The 15,332-nt window shown below is 47.9% G+C and overlaps 1 protein-coding gene across 1 annotated transcript; it reads right to left on the bottom strand.

The window, feature by feature from the left end:
• Positions 1–9,959: 9,959 nt before the first annotated feature.
• CEBPA (CCAAT enhancer binding protein alpha) lies at positions 9,960–13,476 on the bottom strand. Its single transcript, XM_007474764.2, has one exon. The coding sequence runs from the start codon at positions 13,124–13,126 to the stop codon at positions 12,050–12,052; it is 1,077 nt and encodes a 358-aa protein (XP_007474826.1). The 5' UTR covers positions 13,127–13,476; the 3' UTR covers positions 9,960–12,049.
• Between the last annotated feature and the right edge of the window lie 1,856 nt (positions 13,477–15,332).

Genomic DNA, 15,332 nt, shown 5'->3' with positions numbered 1-15,332 from the left:
AGAGAGAATATGAACATTACCTTCACAACATTTTTGGGACCTGAGCTTTTTCATCTACAAAATGAGAGGGTTGAAGTAAACAACTTCTGATAGCCCTTCTAGCTCTAATCCATGTCCTTTGCTTTTTTTTAAAGTTCTTACCTTCCATCTTAGAATCAATACTATGTATTGGTTTTAAGGCAGAAAAGTGGTAAGGGCTAGGCAATGGGGATAAGTGACTTGCCCAGGGTCACACAGCTGTGAAGTATCTAAGGTCATATTTGAACCTAGGACCTCCCATTTCTACCAAACCACTTAGCCACCCCAAAAATGATGTTCACTTTGTAAAACTTTTTTTTTTTAATATAAAGTTAGGTTTTGAATTTGGAGCGAGAACATCTGGGGTCCAATCCCAGTTCAGTCACCTAGAGTAAGTAACTTAGAGCAAATCTCTTGGTCTTAGTTTCCTCATTTGTAAAATGAAGGGGCCAAACTTTATATTTAGGGTCTCTTCCAATTGAAATTTAGGATCCCAGAAACTGTTTAAAGTCCCATGTAAATATGAGCTATTGTGATTATTATAGAATTTCAAATTCAATAGAAATGTAATGAGTACTTATTTGAAAACTAAAGAGAATAATCCCAGCAATGGGGGTAAATTAAAATTTTCTCAGTTATCTGGTCACTCTCCTCCTTTTATTTTTGGCCTGAATGACACAGATAATTTCAACCAGATTAAGGCAATCACGTGGATCATTCACACTCACAGGGAAACTCCCCCTTCCCCACCCACAACTCCTTTGCCAGATCAACCTTGGTGGCTGGTCCCCTTTGGGGAGCCAAGGACACATCATCCCGCATACCTCATCCTCTGAAGGAAAGAGAGTCAACTTCCACTTGTATGTCATGACTCTCTGCCTCACTCAGATCACTCTCTTTCAAAACCAGATTGAGGCCAGTACCCTTTCTTCCACATTTGCGTTTGTAAATTTAATGACAAGCACTCTTTGGAACTCACATTTATACAGTCTTAAAATCTCAGGAGTGCTTTCTTCCACAGCAACCTCATAAGAAAAGCATTGCGTGATAGAGGGGAGAGAAAACTGTCCTAGGAATCAGGAAGGCTTGGTTTCAAGTCGTGCCTTTGGCACATACTAGAGGTGGCGTGTGGGCAAGTCACTTAAGTTACTGTCACCCCCACCCCCATAAAAAACAAACGAATAAACAACTAGAAATAATACAGCCACAGACGAGCTGACACTCTTCTGCTGTAGAGAGATTCCCATACCTGAGAGTTCCCTTTATTGGTCGGGATCAAAAAAAAGAGAAATCTTCGGATAAACCGAATCCCTTCAGGGTAGGTAGGTAGCTAAGCACATTGCATACCTGGTGGAACTCGATGTAAAGAAGCATAGAGGCACGAGCCTCAGGCAGAAGATGAAGCAAAAAGAGCCTGCGTACTGCTCTGGGATCATAGAAATAGAAGGGACCTTGGGGAATCATCTAGCGAAGGAAACCTAGACTGAGAAAAGTGGTGCCTTGTCGGAGAGAGCTAGAATTCGAACCAACGTCCTCTTACTCCTAAATCAGCATTCATCCTATTACACCACACTCTCTTTAGAGGAAGCAAAAACAAAGCAAGGCAAAACAAAAGCAAACTCCCCAAACTCTCCCCTCCTCCCACTTCTCAGGTTAATGCCAATTAAGTTACAGTTCGGAGGTGCAGCTGCCCTATAAATCAGCGGGGAACGCGTGCTCCCGGACGGTTTTTAATAGCAGATTAAAATCCAATTAGCAAAGTCGTTTGACCCAAACGTGCCCGGGACAGGTCTGTTTTAAAGCGTCGTGGCCGGCAGCGGTGGACGGGAAGGGGACCCCAGCTCCGTCCATCCCTCGCCACCCGGTGTCCCAGGGAGCACTGCGATTGCTCGCGCAAACTCCAGGAACTAAATAAACTGTGTTTGCAAATTGTAAATCACTCCAAGCCGTGATCTGAGCCCGGCCATAATCTGGTGTCTAATCTCGCTAATAGCTCTTCCTTCCCGGGAGAGCCAGAGCACACACATGCGCGGCCCGTTAACAACACCCAGCCCGGCGCTGTTTCATTGGGCAGGAGGGAAGGAAGGCCTGACCAGGAACTGCGGGGCGAAGGGAGCCCGGCGTGTACGTTGGGAAGTTTACCATCAATCTCGGTTTCCTCATCAGCCAGACGAGGTGCAGGAATCCCGGGGCGAGGGAGGCGCCGAGAGCTCGGTTGGGCTGGAGCCGGGGACGCCTTGTGCAGCCCCGCGACAGCAGGGAAGGCTCACTGGCTGCTCGGCGAGCCAGAAGCGTTCCTTCTGCTGCAAGGGTCTGCTGTCAGATATCTCTAGGGAGGAGGCAGTGACGGCCTAAGGGCGAGGGTCTCAGACAGTACAGAAAGGCAGAATGCCCGCCGCCGTGGGCTAGAGGGCCCAGCTCCCCGGCAGTTTGTGATGTGATAAGGAGCTGGCTAGGTGTGACAGGGAACCCACCTGGGAGCTTTGGTCTGTGCTGTTCTTCTGGATTGTTGTTGGGTTTTTCTCCTCCTCTCTGCATGAGCTAGAGTAGGCACTAATGAAATGCTTATTGGCTGCTTGATTGACTCTGGTGTTTTCAATCTTAAACTGTATCTCAAGGCCAGAATCATAGTCACCTCAAGGAGCCACATTTTCTTCAGGGTCTTCTAGAATGACATTGTTGGGCATTTGACAGCCTGTGTGTGAAGCACAGATAGGATACTCGTTAGCTGTGTGACCTTGGGCAAGTTTCTCTGTGCCTTCATTTCCTCATCTGTAAAATGGGGGCAGTAATCCCTGCTCTTCCTCTCTCATAGAGATGTCATTGGGGAAGAAATGAGAGACAAGGACGAGAAAATCATTAGCAAACTGTACAGTGTCTTACATAGGCAATATTTTTTTTTAACTGTTGTTACTGGCCTCTAAGACCTATAGTTGTTGCTGAGGTGGGAGCTCCAGCTAAGTTTACTCCTATTTAGGGAACTGCATAACAATTATCCTGATAATCCATGAACAGAAAACTGCTTGGTCCTTAGGGATCTGCCTATTTTAGCCAAGAATGAGATTTGTAAAGGGCTGGAAAAATCCTGATAATCATTTCAGAGATCAGTTTCACTTTCTAAATAGATGAGCTCAATATTCAGTGCTTTAGGCTCCCCAGAGCCCTTCCCAGGCACAGATTGGTGGGAGGAGAAGTTTATCTCTCCCTTGTCTTGCCCCTCAACCCACTTTCAGCAATTCTTCCTCCTCCTACATTGCAGCCCTTCCTCTCCTATGGTGTGTCTCTTCCTTTTGGAGGCTTTGCTAGGCTATGACTAACCTTGTAGGCTAATTCACAGTAAATGTTAATGTGTTAGGGCTGGATTTGTTACCTTTACCAAAAAATTTCCATTTTAGCAGCAATCTTCTAGAGATAGTGGATGACTATGTGGACAGGCTACTGACTGTGGTATTTTTTTTCTTATTCAAAGATATTTTATTTTCCCCAGTTACACATAATAACAAATTTTAACATGTTTTACGAAATTCTAAGATCCAGCTTGTCTCCCTCCCTCCCTTTCCCTCTTGAAGATGGTAAACAATTTGATCCGAACTACATACGTATTATCATGCAAAACATACCTCCATATTGGCCATTGTTGTAAGAGAATACTCATGTAGAATCAAAGCCCTAAAATAAAACCACAAATAGACTAATGTGAAAGGTAGTCTGCTTTGATCTGCATCTGACTCCAACAGTTCTTTCTCTAGAGGTGGATCACAATTCTTTGTCAGAAGTCCTTCAGAATTGTCCCAGATCATTGTATTGCTGAGAGTAGTTGTCTTTCACAGTTGATCAGGGTACAATATTGCTGTGACTGTGTACAATGCTTATTTCACTATCAGTTTATGTAGATCTTTCCAGTTTTTTCTGATATCATCTTGCTTATCTTTTCTTATAGTACAATAGTATTTCATCACCAATGTGTACCACAATTTATTCAGCCATTCCTCAGTTGATGAACATACCCTCAATTTCCAGTTCTTTACCACTACAAAAAGAGTTGCTATAAATATTTCTTTCTTTACAGGGAAGTCCTCTCCCCTTTTTCATGATCTCTTTGGAATACAGATTTAGTGGTGGTATTACAGGGTCAAAAGGTATGCACAGCTTTAGAGCCCTTTGGGCATAATTCCAAATTGCCCTCCAGAACAGTTGGATCAGTTCACAATTCCACCAACAATGCAATGGCTATGGTTTTTTTGAGAGGAGTGAGTTCTTAGTGTTCTCATAATCACACTCACACCATTGACACTGCCACTGAGTAAAATCAGGTTTGGTGAAGTGGGCCTGTGAGCCATATCCAGGGAACACATTTAGTGGTACTAGACATATAGAGGGGAGAAGGAGAAAGGGTTTCAGAAAAGATGAAAAAGGTGAAAAGAAAAATGAAAGATAAGTATGAAGAATGGCAGAGAGAAGAACTCAAGCAACCCTGTCCCATTGTTCGGGCATCAAGCATTTGAGCATCATAATGGAAGATTATGCTTATTCTATGAGAGAGGAAGCAAGAGGTTTTGAAGGGAAAATGAGATATAGGGGCCCATGACTAATTTTTGAAGTGACAATTTCAAAACTGAATTGAAGCCCCAGTCAAAGACAGGATCTGTGGTTGGAGGGACTCCAATGATTCCCCCAGGTAGCTTTTCTTACATTTAAGAAGAAAAGTCCAGCACTCCAGTTCTAATTAGTAAAGATTCTGAGGGAGAGAGACAGAAATTCCCATCATCCAAGTCAAGTCTTCTTCCTTTCTACCACTTTTCCATATGGCTGGCTGCACAAATAAAATATACTTCTGAGGCTATTTCTATATATGTCCCAGTAATTTTCTATTTGCCAGTGAGAAACATGGCTTTTCTAAGGAACCCTGAGCCTCCAGCTTCTCCTGAGACTAAGGGGAGGGGTCTTTGTGGAAGATGGTAAATCCAGTTGGTTGAAACTAGGGCTTGGAGTTGGCCCAAAGAGTGGAAACGAAGGGTGTTTTTTAGATGCTACACACCCAGGGAGGCCTGTTTCCAGTGGGTGTGGTCAGAAGCCTAGAAAAATAATAAATAAAAATAAAAGCAAAACAGAGCAAAGCAGTTCAGATGCCAAAGCTCCGCTGGCCGTGAGCTGGAGCTGTTTGGGTAATAGGTTCCATATTTGCCTAGATTATTCCTAAGTGACCAGGCTCCAGAGCGCCCACTCCTGCAGCTCCTATTAGATAGACAAAGGGCAAAGGCTGAATCTTCACCAGTTCCATTTATACCCTCTGCACCTCCAGGGTAGCAGGTAGGATGCTATGAAACACCAGAGGTGGCTTTGCTAATAGACACACAAAACTCAATTTCAGACTTAGCTCTCCCAGATTTGAGTTCCTACAGTTCACAGACTGTTCTGATTATTAACGCCATTTTTTTTCCCGGAGAGTTACATCTGGCTTTTTAATTGCTCTGGGTTGGGGCTTGGGATGCTTCGATAGTGAATTGGTATCTTTCCTATTTTTCTGCTGATTTACGTCAAACAGTCCATCCACAGAGAGAAAAATGGGTGAGAGCCAGGGAAAATCTGGGGGTAGGCGGGGAAAGGTGAAAGAGCTTTGGACTTTCACATTCTTGAGTGCCATAATATTACTTCAAAGGTGTGATTTTAAATTGGATTTTTTTCTTTATCATGGGGAAAAAGTAGAAGCCTTCCTTAGGTCCACTGAAGAAGTTGGAACAGACCCCAGGAATTCAGACCCTGGGGGCTGAAGACTTAGTCAAGGACCAAAACTAGTGTTATTCCTTATCTTCCCTTCTCCTGTGCTCTGGGACTCCTGGGAAGAATCCAGCCTGCTCCAGAAGGAGACTGGCTTTCAGCATACTACTCAAAGTGTAATTCTGTTGACTGATGCTAATATTCCTGGGTACTGGAATGTGCTAGATGCAAGGGAGATGGTTAAACTGAGCATTTCTACACCAGAAATCAGCAAATGCAATAAATCAGGGTTTGGTTTATTGTTTTGTTGATTCTCTAGACTTAAAAGAGTATTATTAATATAGATAAAACTGAAAACTGTCATTCATAAGTTTCTTAAAAGATGTTAAATATTTACCAGGGCCATTTACCCCTGCTGGCATGAGAGGGGGATTTGGATTCTTTTCCAAGGTCCACTGCCTGCCCCAGCCCCCTCCAAAGTCTGTCTGCTGGAGGTGGCTGGGCAGGTTTGTTCCTCATCTGGGAGTGGGAGGCAGGAGATCTAGAAGGGACTGACACTCCTCATCTAGTCATAGGTGGCTCATCAGCAGGTGTCCCAGCCAAGGCCCTGCTTTGCAGATTCTCAGGAGATGCTGGAGATAAGGACCCTGGATGACATCCATGAGGCTATGCTAAAACCATCAGGAAGGTTTTTGCAGGAAGAAATGGAGGTGCGGCCTTTGCTTCCTCTGAGATCTTGTATCCACCTGTATTTATGGACGAAGTCAACAAACTGCCTTTTCTCTGCTCCTGGGATTGGGAGAGGTGAATAGTAACCAAGGAGATAACAGACAGTCCTTGCCTTCAGGGGACTTTCCCTCTAGTGGATGAGCCAGAGTGCATAGAAAAGATAGACTGAAAGGGTACCAGTCATACAGAGCTATATATGCCAGCAAGAAGGAACCCCAGAAAAAAAGTTGGAGTTCAGTGGGATAAATTAGAAAGGCATCTTGTAGGACATGAGTTTGTGGCACAGCTAGGAAGAAATGAAAAGGGAGAAAAAAGAAGAAAGGAGAGTTGCCTTCTTCCTTCACGCTCTCAGCTTGGATTTTCATCCATCTGAGCAAGAACAGTAGTACCAAGGATGTCCTGAAGCCCCCTGACTAAGGATTGACAGTAGAATCTATTCCCCATCTCTGCTTCCCAAAGGATGAATTGAGCAAGGAGAAATAGACTTCTTGTCTACTCAACTTTATCTCTCAGATGCAGGGACCAGTCAGAGACCTTTGTTCAGGTGATAGCAGCCTGTGGGAGCCATCAGATAGCAGATTTCTTTCCAAGCAATTCCAAGGAAGCCCTCTTTTTGGAGAGTTGGTTGGCCTAGGCTAACCCATGCTGCTCTGCATTTCATGACAAAAGTGGCACTGAGGTCCTGAAAGGAGGGAGAGATCCTCCCTCTTCACAGTTCCCACAACATGCAAAGGATTGGCTTTTTGCAAAAGCTGGGGACTAGAAGTTGTTCTCTGCCAGTACTAGCTCAGGGGATGGGCTATCTCAGTAATTCTCTACCACAGTGTCTCAAAACTGCAGCCTGAATTTCTTGGGAGTCCACATTCACATTGCTCTGCCTCAGTCCCTCACAGCTGGTGGGTATCTGCCTGTCCTGGTCCTTGAGAGTACCAATGGAGAGAGTTCTCCTTTGGGGAGGGGGGACCACTGGACATAAAAAGAGGAAACTGAAGTTAGACAGTTTGTTTAATGAGGAGAGAAGAGAGTAGGGTGAGTGTGCTTCTATCTTCTCTCCTCACCCCCTTCTCCCGGTTGATCCAGTGGGAGGTTCTTTGGGGGCATCAGGGAAGCCCGTGGATATTCTCTCAAACAAGAAAAACTGGAATGATCGTTGAACTCTGTATCGGTTTTTATAATGCTCAACAAGCCGAGACCTGCAGAGGAAAATCGTCAGGCTGCCCTCCCTCCCCAGCTTCCAATGCTGCCGGCAACCTCCTCCTCTGCCCTTTCCTCCTCTCTTGTCTCTCCAGCATTTTGCTCCTGTCTCTGCCCCCCCCCCCCGCCCCTTTCTTCTTTCTGTTTCCTCTCTTTTTTAGTCCCATCTTCCCTCTGCTCTCCTTTCCTCACCTCTTCTGTCTTCTTCCCCCTCTTCATTCTCCATCCCTCTCCTCTCTTCCCTTACTCTTTTTCTTTCTCTCTTAGTTCTTTTCCCCTCTCTTCCTCCTCTTCCAAGGGAGCTATAGACTGAGGAGATAGAGGAGTAAGATAGAGAAATGCTAGTAGGCAGAATTCTCCAGAGTAGAAGAATGGAAAATCAACTTTTGAAAGTATCTAATCAATGTAATCTTTAGGATCTAAAACTAAGTATGCTACCAGCTGGTGAATGCTTCAGCCCAGGTAGGCCTGAATCTGGACAGCAGGCACACTCTCCAGTGGAGGGGAGGGGGAGGAAGAAATGTCTATTTCATTCCCTTTGGAGCTGTGGACCAGGGGTCAATTTTTCAATTGGGCAGAATATATTTGGAAAAAAGGGAGCAGAAATGGTGAAATGAAACCTGACCAGTCAGCTGTGCTATTTTCCCACAAACGTTTTAATTCCAGGTACAGTGGGTTCATCCTGAATTAGCTCCAAATAAAGACACGTCAAAACAGCAGCGAGCAAAGACAGGCCATAGAAACACTCATTATGAAGTGGAAATGACTCTCAAGATTTCCTGTGTGTGTGGCCCAGGGTAGGCAGTATTTGCTCTGCTCTGGATGGGGGGGATGGGGGTAGGGTGGGGCAGACACATACAAGCTGGCTTTGTTGTCCCAGTTTCTTTCTACTCTGAATTAGAGGGGACAAAAGCAAACCCAGATTAGTACTAAGGAGATCCTTCTCAGCTCTCTGTAGAGTTAGTTTTGCTTGGCTCTCTGTTCCTTCTGGAATATCTTAACCCCTCTCCCCTGCTTAAGACCAATGAGACCTGGGTTGGCATTCAGGTAGAACCAATCCGATCAGACAATGAGCCACTGACAGGGAAAACCCCTAGGTGTCCTAAAAGGCCTGATCCTAATTGCCTTTGCTTCGTCTGAGGGTGGAAGCTGGATAGTGAGGCCACCAGCAGCCCACTTTATGGCTTAATCTGGGGCAGTCAACTCTATCACAGATTTGGGATGTTTCTCATTCTCATCTTTGAAACTCCCTCTTCTTCCAGGGCCTGGGCCAGGTCTCCTATCCCTAGATGAGGATTATCTTCGTTCTAGAGCAATCTTCCTGTTACAGAGTGTCTAGCACATACTAAGATTTATTAAGCACATGTTGACTTTTCTAGACTTGATCCTCTCCCCTCCCAGACACAGAGAACCTGGATATGAGGAAGAGAACGAAATTGGGGCCAGAATAGGACTGGTATATGACCTTGGAGCCCCAACTGAGGCTGAAGTAGGAGAAGCCAGCTTCCCTGGGACCACACAGCTAATTAATTGTTCACCCCAATGATGCAGAGGTTGGACATAGATTTTTGTAATCTGAGGTATCCTTGCTTTGAAGCTTTCTTCCCCCCACCCCCACCCCATACCCACAGGGATCTGGAATCCTTCCTCAGTTATCCCCATCTTATCAGGCTGCTTTGCTGATAGCTTCGGTCAGTGCAGAGCTGACCTCTGGAGTGATCTTGATTCTCAGATTCAGTGAGTGGAGCCTTGGAGTGTATTTTGGAGCAGGGAAACAGCAAAACAGACAGCTTAGAGCTAGAGAGGAACAGGCGTGAAGTGGAAGCTTGGGTTAAGGAGGGAAAGGAGATGAAATGATCAGCTTGAATTCTGATCCTCACCTTGTTTCTCTGTCCCTCCATCTCTCAGGAAACAAACTGTCTTAGGGCACCCTTACTTCTTGCTCTAGAGAATAGAAACTCACTGACCTGTGCAACTTCCAGATCATAATTTAGAACAAGAAGAGAACACCTCTAAGGTCTCACTTTCCTGCTCGATTCCTAGGTGTCAGTGACATGCCTCTCTGATTGCCCTTTCCCCAGTAAGAGTTGGATCTATTCTGATCAGGCCTCATTGCCACCTCAGTGGATTTTCATCAAAATAGAGGCCTGGAAGTTCTCCTGCAGAAGTACAACTGTCAGGAAACTGATTCAGAAGTGATGTCAAACAGTGGGGTCCCAGGAGCAATCCAGCTGCCACCACCGGAGTTCCAAGCAGGGAACTGAGCTGCAGGCGCCAAAAATGAAGAGCCAGAGTATGGATTCAGTCAAAGCAAAAATATGTAATGTTTATTAATCACCTAATCCTTGATAACTTTCCCCCATAACTTCTCTGTGGCTTTTAAAAAGACAATAAGCATCACTTTTATAGAGATTTATATATATATAATATTTATATATTTATATATATTTTGTACATAAAACACAATAACAACTCCCAACCATCACATCTGGAAAACAAAATATCCTCCCAAGAAAACAACAAAGAAAAACAATTTGGTCCTTTCCTTCTCCTCCCCATTCTTCTATGCCTCAATTTCCCCTGGGCACTTGGCTTGGCTGCTTGACTAGAGGTCAGTGCCTTTGGAAACCATCTCCCACCAGTTCCTGACTGTCAGAAGGTCCATACCAGGAGGTAGTGGTATAGACTGAGATGGTGGGGCTCTGCTTGCAGGCCTGGGCCCAGCTCTTTGCTTTGATTGTCTTGAGGGAGCCCGGGCCAACTCCAAGATTCCCTTCTCTGGTTTAAACCCTTGGATCCATCCTCGACCTGCCTCTCTTGCCTTATCCCTGCATCACTCGGGGAGCTGTTCCCGGGGGACCAAGGGAAAGGGGGAGGGGTCACAGTGGGAAGAGGGACGTAGAGGGTAGTTGGCTTTTCTCCCACTTCACCCCTCAGGGTGAGGAAAACAACAATAACAATAAAAGGAGAGGAAGCCGGAGACTCTGGAGAGTTCCCTTCCACCCTTGAACAAAGAAATCTGTGTGAAAAAAAAAATACAAACAAGGTGATGAACGAACTCGCAACATTATATCCCATTTTAGCCAGCACAACTGGGACCTAGCCTGGGACTGGGTTTTGCCATCCATTGAGAAAGCAACAGGGTTGGCCGCTTCTCATACATAACTAACTGCCCCATCTCATGGGAGGTTTATTCCCCGAGCTTCGCATTATCGGGACTTCAGGACATATACAGATACTGCTGCTCTGAGTTTGATTTTGCAGCCCCCCTTTCTTCCTCCAGGAGAGAGTTTTACTAGTCAGTCCCCTGACTCCTCCACCCCGTCTGCCCTTCACATACCATTTCCTTGGAGGAGGGGGGAGCTGCTGCTGACTTAGGACTTCAGTCCCTCAGTCATTCCTCCTATGGTGAAAGCTGCCTGCCGATCACTGCCCAACCCCTCTTCAGGACTGAGTCTGAAAACACCCCCACTTCGGCCCAGAAACTCGGCTCCCAAAAGTCTAGGGGCAGCAACCACAGGCTTAAAGCCAAGTTACTGGGGTTTCTTTCTCTTCTTAAGGACTTTGTAATATTCACATCGGAATATTCCCAAGTCCTTTCTCCGGTTCAGCATCCCAGCCAGTTGTTCCCCACACTCCTTTCTCTTCCTCTTCACCCCTATCTCGCTAACCCTCCCTTCTCTGGACTATGAGGCAAGGCCCACCACCTGTCCTCTTAAACCCTAGTCCCAGGACAGCTAGAGCTTCATTTTCCAAGACCTTTCCCCAGGTTTCCGCATCTCTCCCAAGCAGGAGTTGGGCAGAGATGGGGCGGCGGTTGGCTTGGGGTGAGGGGACATGGAGAACCCCCAAGAACAAATGGCAAAGGCACTTGGTTTCCTCCTTCCATTCTGTAGACACTCGGAATCCCAGTTTCTATTTAGACGAGTCTCCGATCCTAAGGCACAGGGTTATTACTTAATACTAGAGCTGCCTGGCTTCCGGGCTTCTCTCTCCCTTCCTCCTTCTCGACCCCCCACCCTTACCCCCCTTCCTCCGTTTCTCCCCACCCTCCTACTAGAACGAAGCTTCAAGACAACAATCCAAGGCCAAATCTCTAAGTCAAAGAGATTCTGGTCGGATCGAGAGGAGGAGAGCAGAGAATCAAAGCCAGCCTGGGTGTATGGCACCGGAATTTCCTCGTTCTGTCTTGGACAGTCTTGAGATCAATCTGTCCCGAAATTTAATAAAAAGATTAAAAAAAGAATACTCCACCAGCCACCAGAAGTAACGTCCTTCAGTCCAGTGTCTGGGTGGGTGCGGAGGGAGGGACCGAAGGACGTAATCCACGAAGGGCCTGAGGGCCACGGGGAGTCCGGGCTGGAGACGTTGGCCGGCGGGGAGCGCTTCTTCACGCGCAGTTGCCCATGGCTTTAACCAAGGAACTTTCTGGGAGCTGGCGGAAGATACCTCGCAGGGTGTCCAGCTCCCGAGTCAGCTGCTCCACCCGCTTGCGCAGCCGGTCATTGTCATTCGTGAGCTCCAGCACCTTCTGCTGGGTCTCCACGTTGCGCTGCTTGGCCTTGTCCCGGCTCTTGCGCACAGCGATGTTATTGCGTTCCCGACGCACTCGGTACTCGCTGCTGCTTTTGTCCACAGACTTCTTCGATTTACCTCGGTGGTCCGAGGATATCATCTTGAGTCCCCCTCCCGGGGGTAGACTGTTCTGCTGATGTGGGTGGTGCGGTGGTTGCGGTGGCTGGTGGTGAGGGCTGGGCACAGGCGTGGGCGGCGGCGTGGGGTGCCCTGGTTGCAGGTGCATGGTGGTCTGGCCGCAGTGGGCGATCTGGTACTGGAGGTGGGACGCCGGGTGGTGGTGGTGGTGGTGGTGGTGGTGGGCTGGAGGCGGCGGCGGTGGTTGCTGCTGTTGCTGCTGCTGCTGCTGAGCCTGATAGGAATAGAGGCCGGACAGCGCCAACTGCTTAGACTCATCCTCCTCCCGGGGCTCCTGCTTGATCACCAGTGGTCTCAAGGCCGGGGCCCCAATGCGCTCGTACAAGGGGTCCAGTTTGCCGTCCAGGTAGCCAGCGGCCATGCAGCCATAGACGTGGGGGTGGCTCCCAGGCCCGTGGGCTCCGTGCATGGCGTGGCCGGCGGGATGCGGCTGCGGAGGATAGTCGAACTCACCTCCCGTCAGGGCAGCTTTGGCTTTCTCCTGCTGCTTGCTGTGTTGGAACAAGTCGGCCAGAAACTCGTCGTTGAAGGCGGCGGGATCGATGTAGGCGCTGATATCGATAGAGTTTTCGTTCTCACAGATGTCACCCAGCTGTTCCGAGGCTGCGGCGGCTGCAGGTGTTGCGGGAGGCTGAGGAGGGACCGAGTCCCGGGAGTAGCCAAAGGCGGCGCTGCTAGGCTGGTGGTGGGGACTCTGGAGGTGGCTGCTCATCGGGGGCCGGGACTCGACCTCGTAGAAGTTGGTTTGCTCCATGGGGGAGCTAAAATCTGCCCGGCATGGTGACCAGCTCCGGGAATCCAGACTGCACGGGCACCCGGACTTCGGGGGAACGCCCAGCGGCCGCCGACAACCACCACGATCAACCTGGGCCGGGACTAAGAGAGGGGAATTGGCTTCCTTGGGAGAAGCAACAAGAGCCCAACTCCTCCTTCCTTTTCAAAGACTCCAGAGAGATGAGAGGAACTACTTGTCCTGCCCTTTCTCCAGCGCCCCTCGAGCCCGGAACTCTACCGTAGTTCCGCGGGTCCAAGAGCTTCCCAGCCCGCGTGCCCCTCGCTAGTCCTCCCTTAATCGCTAATGGCTCGACTCCCTCCCCGGCTGCTATTATATAGTCTCAAAATCCCGGGCTGGGCATCGCCCTCTAGTGTCCAAAACGTCTGCTGGGATACTCTGACCACCGGAGGCAGGTTTAGATTCCCTGGGTCTTAGCGCCAGACCTTCTAGTAGAACGTTACCCCCGCCCCAGTCCCCAATCCGCCGCTCCCCAGACACCCCTTTTCACTCTTAAACTCTTTGCAAGGGGGAAGTGTGGCTCGGAGCCCAGCCCCTCGGCTGAGAGGTGCAGCTGCAGAACGCCCACTTTCTCTTAGTGCTGTTTCTTTTTAACAAACCACCATTAGTATTAAACAGACACATGCAAGCCCATTCTATAGACAGCGGGGTCTGTAGGGAGCAAAGAATTTCCATTGTGTTAAAAAGTAATGCACTACTCTCAATCTCCTTCGGGGAGCAAAATGTACCTCCCCTCCCTTTCCCTAAACTTCAAAGATTTATTTATTATTATTTTTTTATTATTATTATTTTTTTAAAGATCAGTTAAACCAGAGTGCTGGGTTGGAACCTGTTGGAAAGGTTAAATGCTGGGGCTCACTGATAAGGAGTGCAGCGAAATCTGTCAGTCCAAGGTACTGTAGGGGCTGAGTATTCCTCCTGCAGGGCGTGCAGGGGGTAAGAATAGAAAAGGAGAGCCGGGGGCTAAGGGGGCAAAGGGAGGCCTGGCGCTCTTAACATGCATGATTTAAGATTCCCTTTCCAAACTAGAAATCAGTACCTGCGATGAAACCCGGGGATTCTAATAAACTGATGGGGGCGGGGGGGAGGGGGAATCTGGAGAGTCAACTTTCCGGACACAGAAGCTGGTGCACCGCACATCTGAAAGGTCTAAAGGTAGTAGTGATTCCTGTGCTTCTTTTATCTTTGATCGCCAGGTGAAAGATGAAGCATATCCGATTTACAGCCCAAGCCACCACAATATGTGGTCTCACGGGGACACTGGTCTGACGGGAACGGGACATTCAGGCGCTAGGACCCAGGTAAGGAGGAGGAGAGGGAGGGAAGGGAAAAGGAGGGAAGAGGGGAGGTAGCCTGAGAGGAGTGCAGTCCTAAAAGGGAACCGGAGGCGGGGGGGGGGGGGGGGGGGCATCGCTTGGGGGACCTGACCCACAGATTAGCAGCGACGTTAAAAAAAATCGCTCTATCGTGTCCCTAAAGGTAATCGTAATCGTTCTGGGGAGTTTTGGCTTTAGCTGAACGCAATACCGCCAACTTTCCCCCGGCATTTCTCTGGAGGAGCACAGGGGCCTCTTGCTCTTTCAAAGGGTGGTTACTGCTACAGGGACACCTAAAAGGCTAATTAAAAAAAGACAATAGGTTGCAGAGGACAGATCCCTTTGTGTCAGAAGTAAGAAAACTGCCTCTTGTATCAAAACAAATGAGGTATTTTTGGAGAACCAGAGTCCCCTTCGGGTTGGTTTTTCCTCCCTTCCCTTGCCTTTTTTCTTTTTCTCCTTCCTTCCTTCCTTCCTTCCTTCCTTCCTTCCTTCCTTCCTTCCTTCCTTCCTTCCTTCCTTCCTTCCTTCCTTCCTTCCTTCCTTCCTTCCTTCCTTCCTTCCTTCCTTCCTTCCTTCCTTCCTTCCTTCCTTCCTTCCTTCCTTCCCTTCTTCCTGTTATCTCTCTATCTCTCCCTTTTCTTCTTTAAAGTTCTTTTCCCACGATTAACTTGACTGCAGTCAGTTCCTTTCAGGACCGCTGTATGTCAAAGGGGTAAAGGATAAGGCTGTGATATATTTCACTAATTTTTCAGTGACTGTCACCACTGTGAACGACCTTGGGGTGTAGCTACTGGCTTTTGATCAGCTCTTTACTTTTCCTTGGTTCACTGCTTCCTGTCCCCAGTCTC

Source organism: Monodelphis domestica, chromosome 1 (assembly GCF_027887165.1).
Source record: "Monodelphis domestica isolate mMonDom1 chromosome 1, mMonDom1.pri, whole genome shotgun sequence".
Taxonomy (NCBI): Eukaryota; Metazoa; Chordata; class Mammalia; order Didelphimorphia; family Didelphidae; genus Monodelphis; species Monodelphis domestica.
The sequence above is the reverse complement of the archived record's forward strand: the minus strand, read 5'-3'. Positions and strand labels throughout refer to the sequence as shown.

What these genes read in the sequence shown, in the direction of transcription:
- CEBPA (XM_007474764.2), bottom strand. Translation starts at nt 13,126, where the DNA reads ATGGAGCAAACCAACTTCTACGAGGTCGAGTCCCGGCCCCCGATGAGC.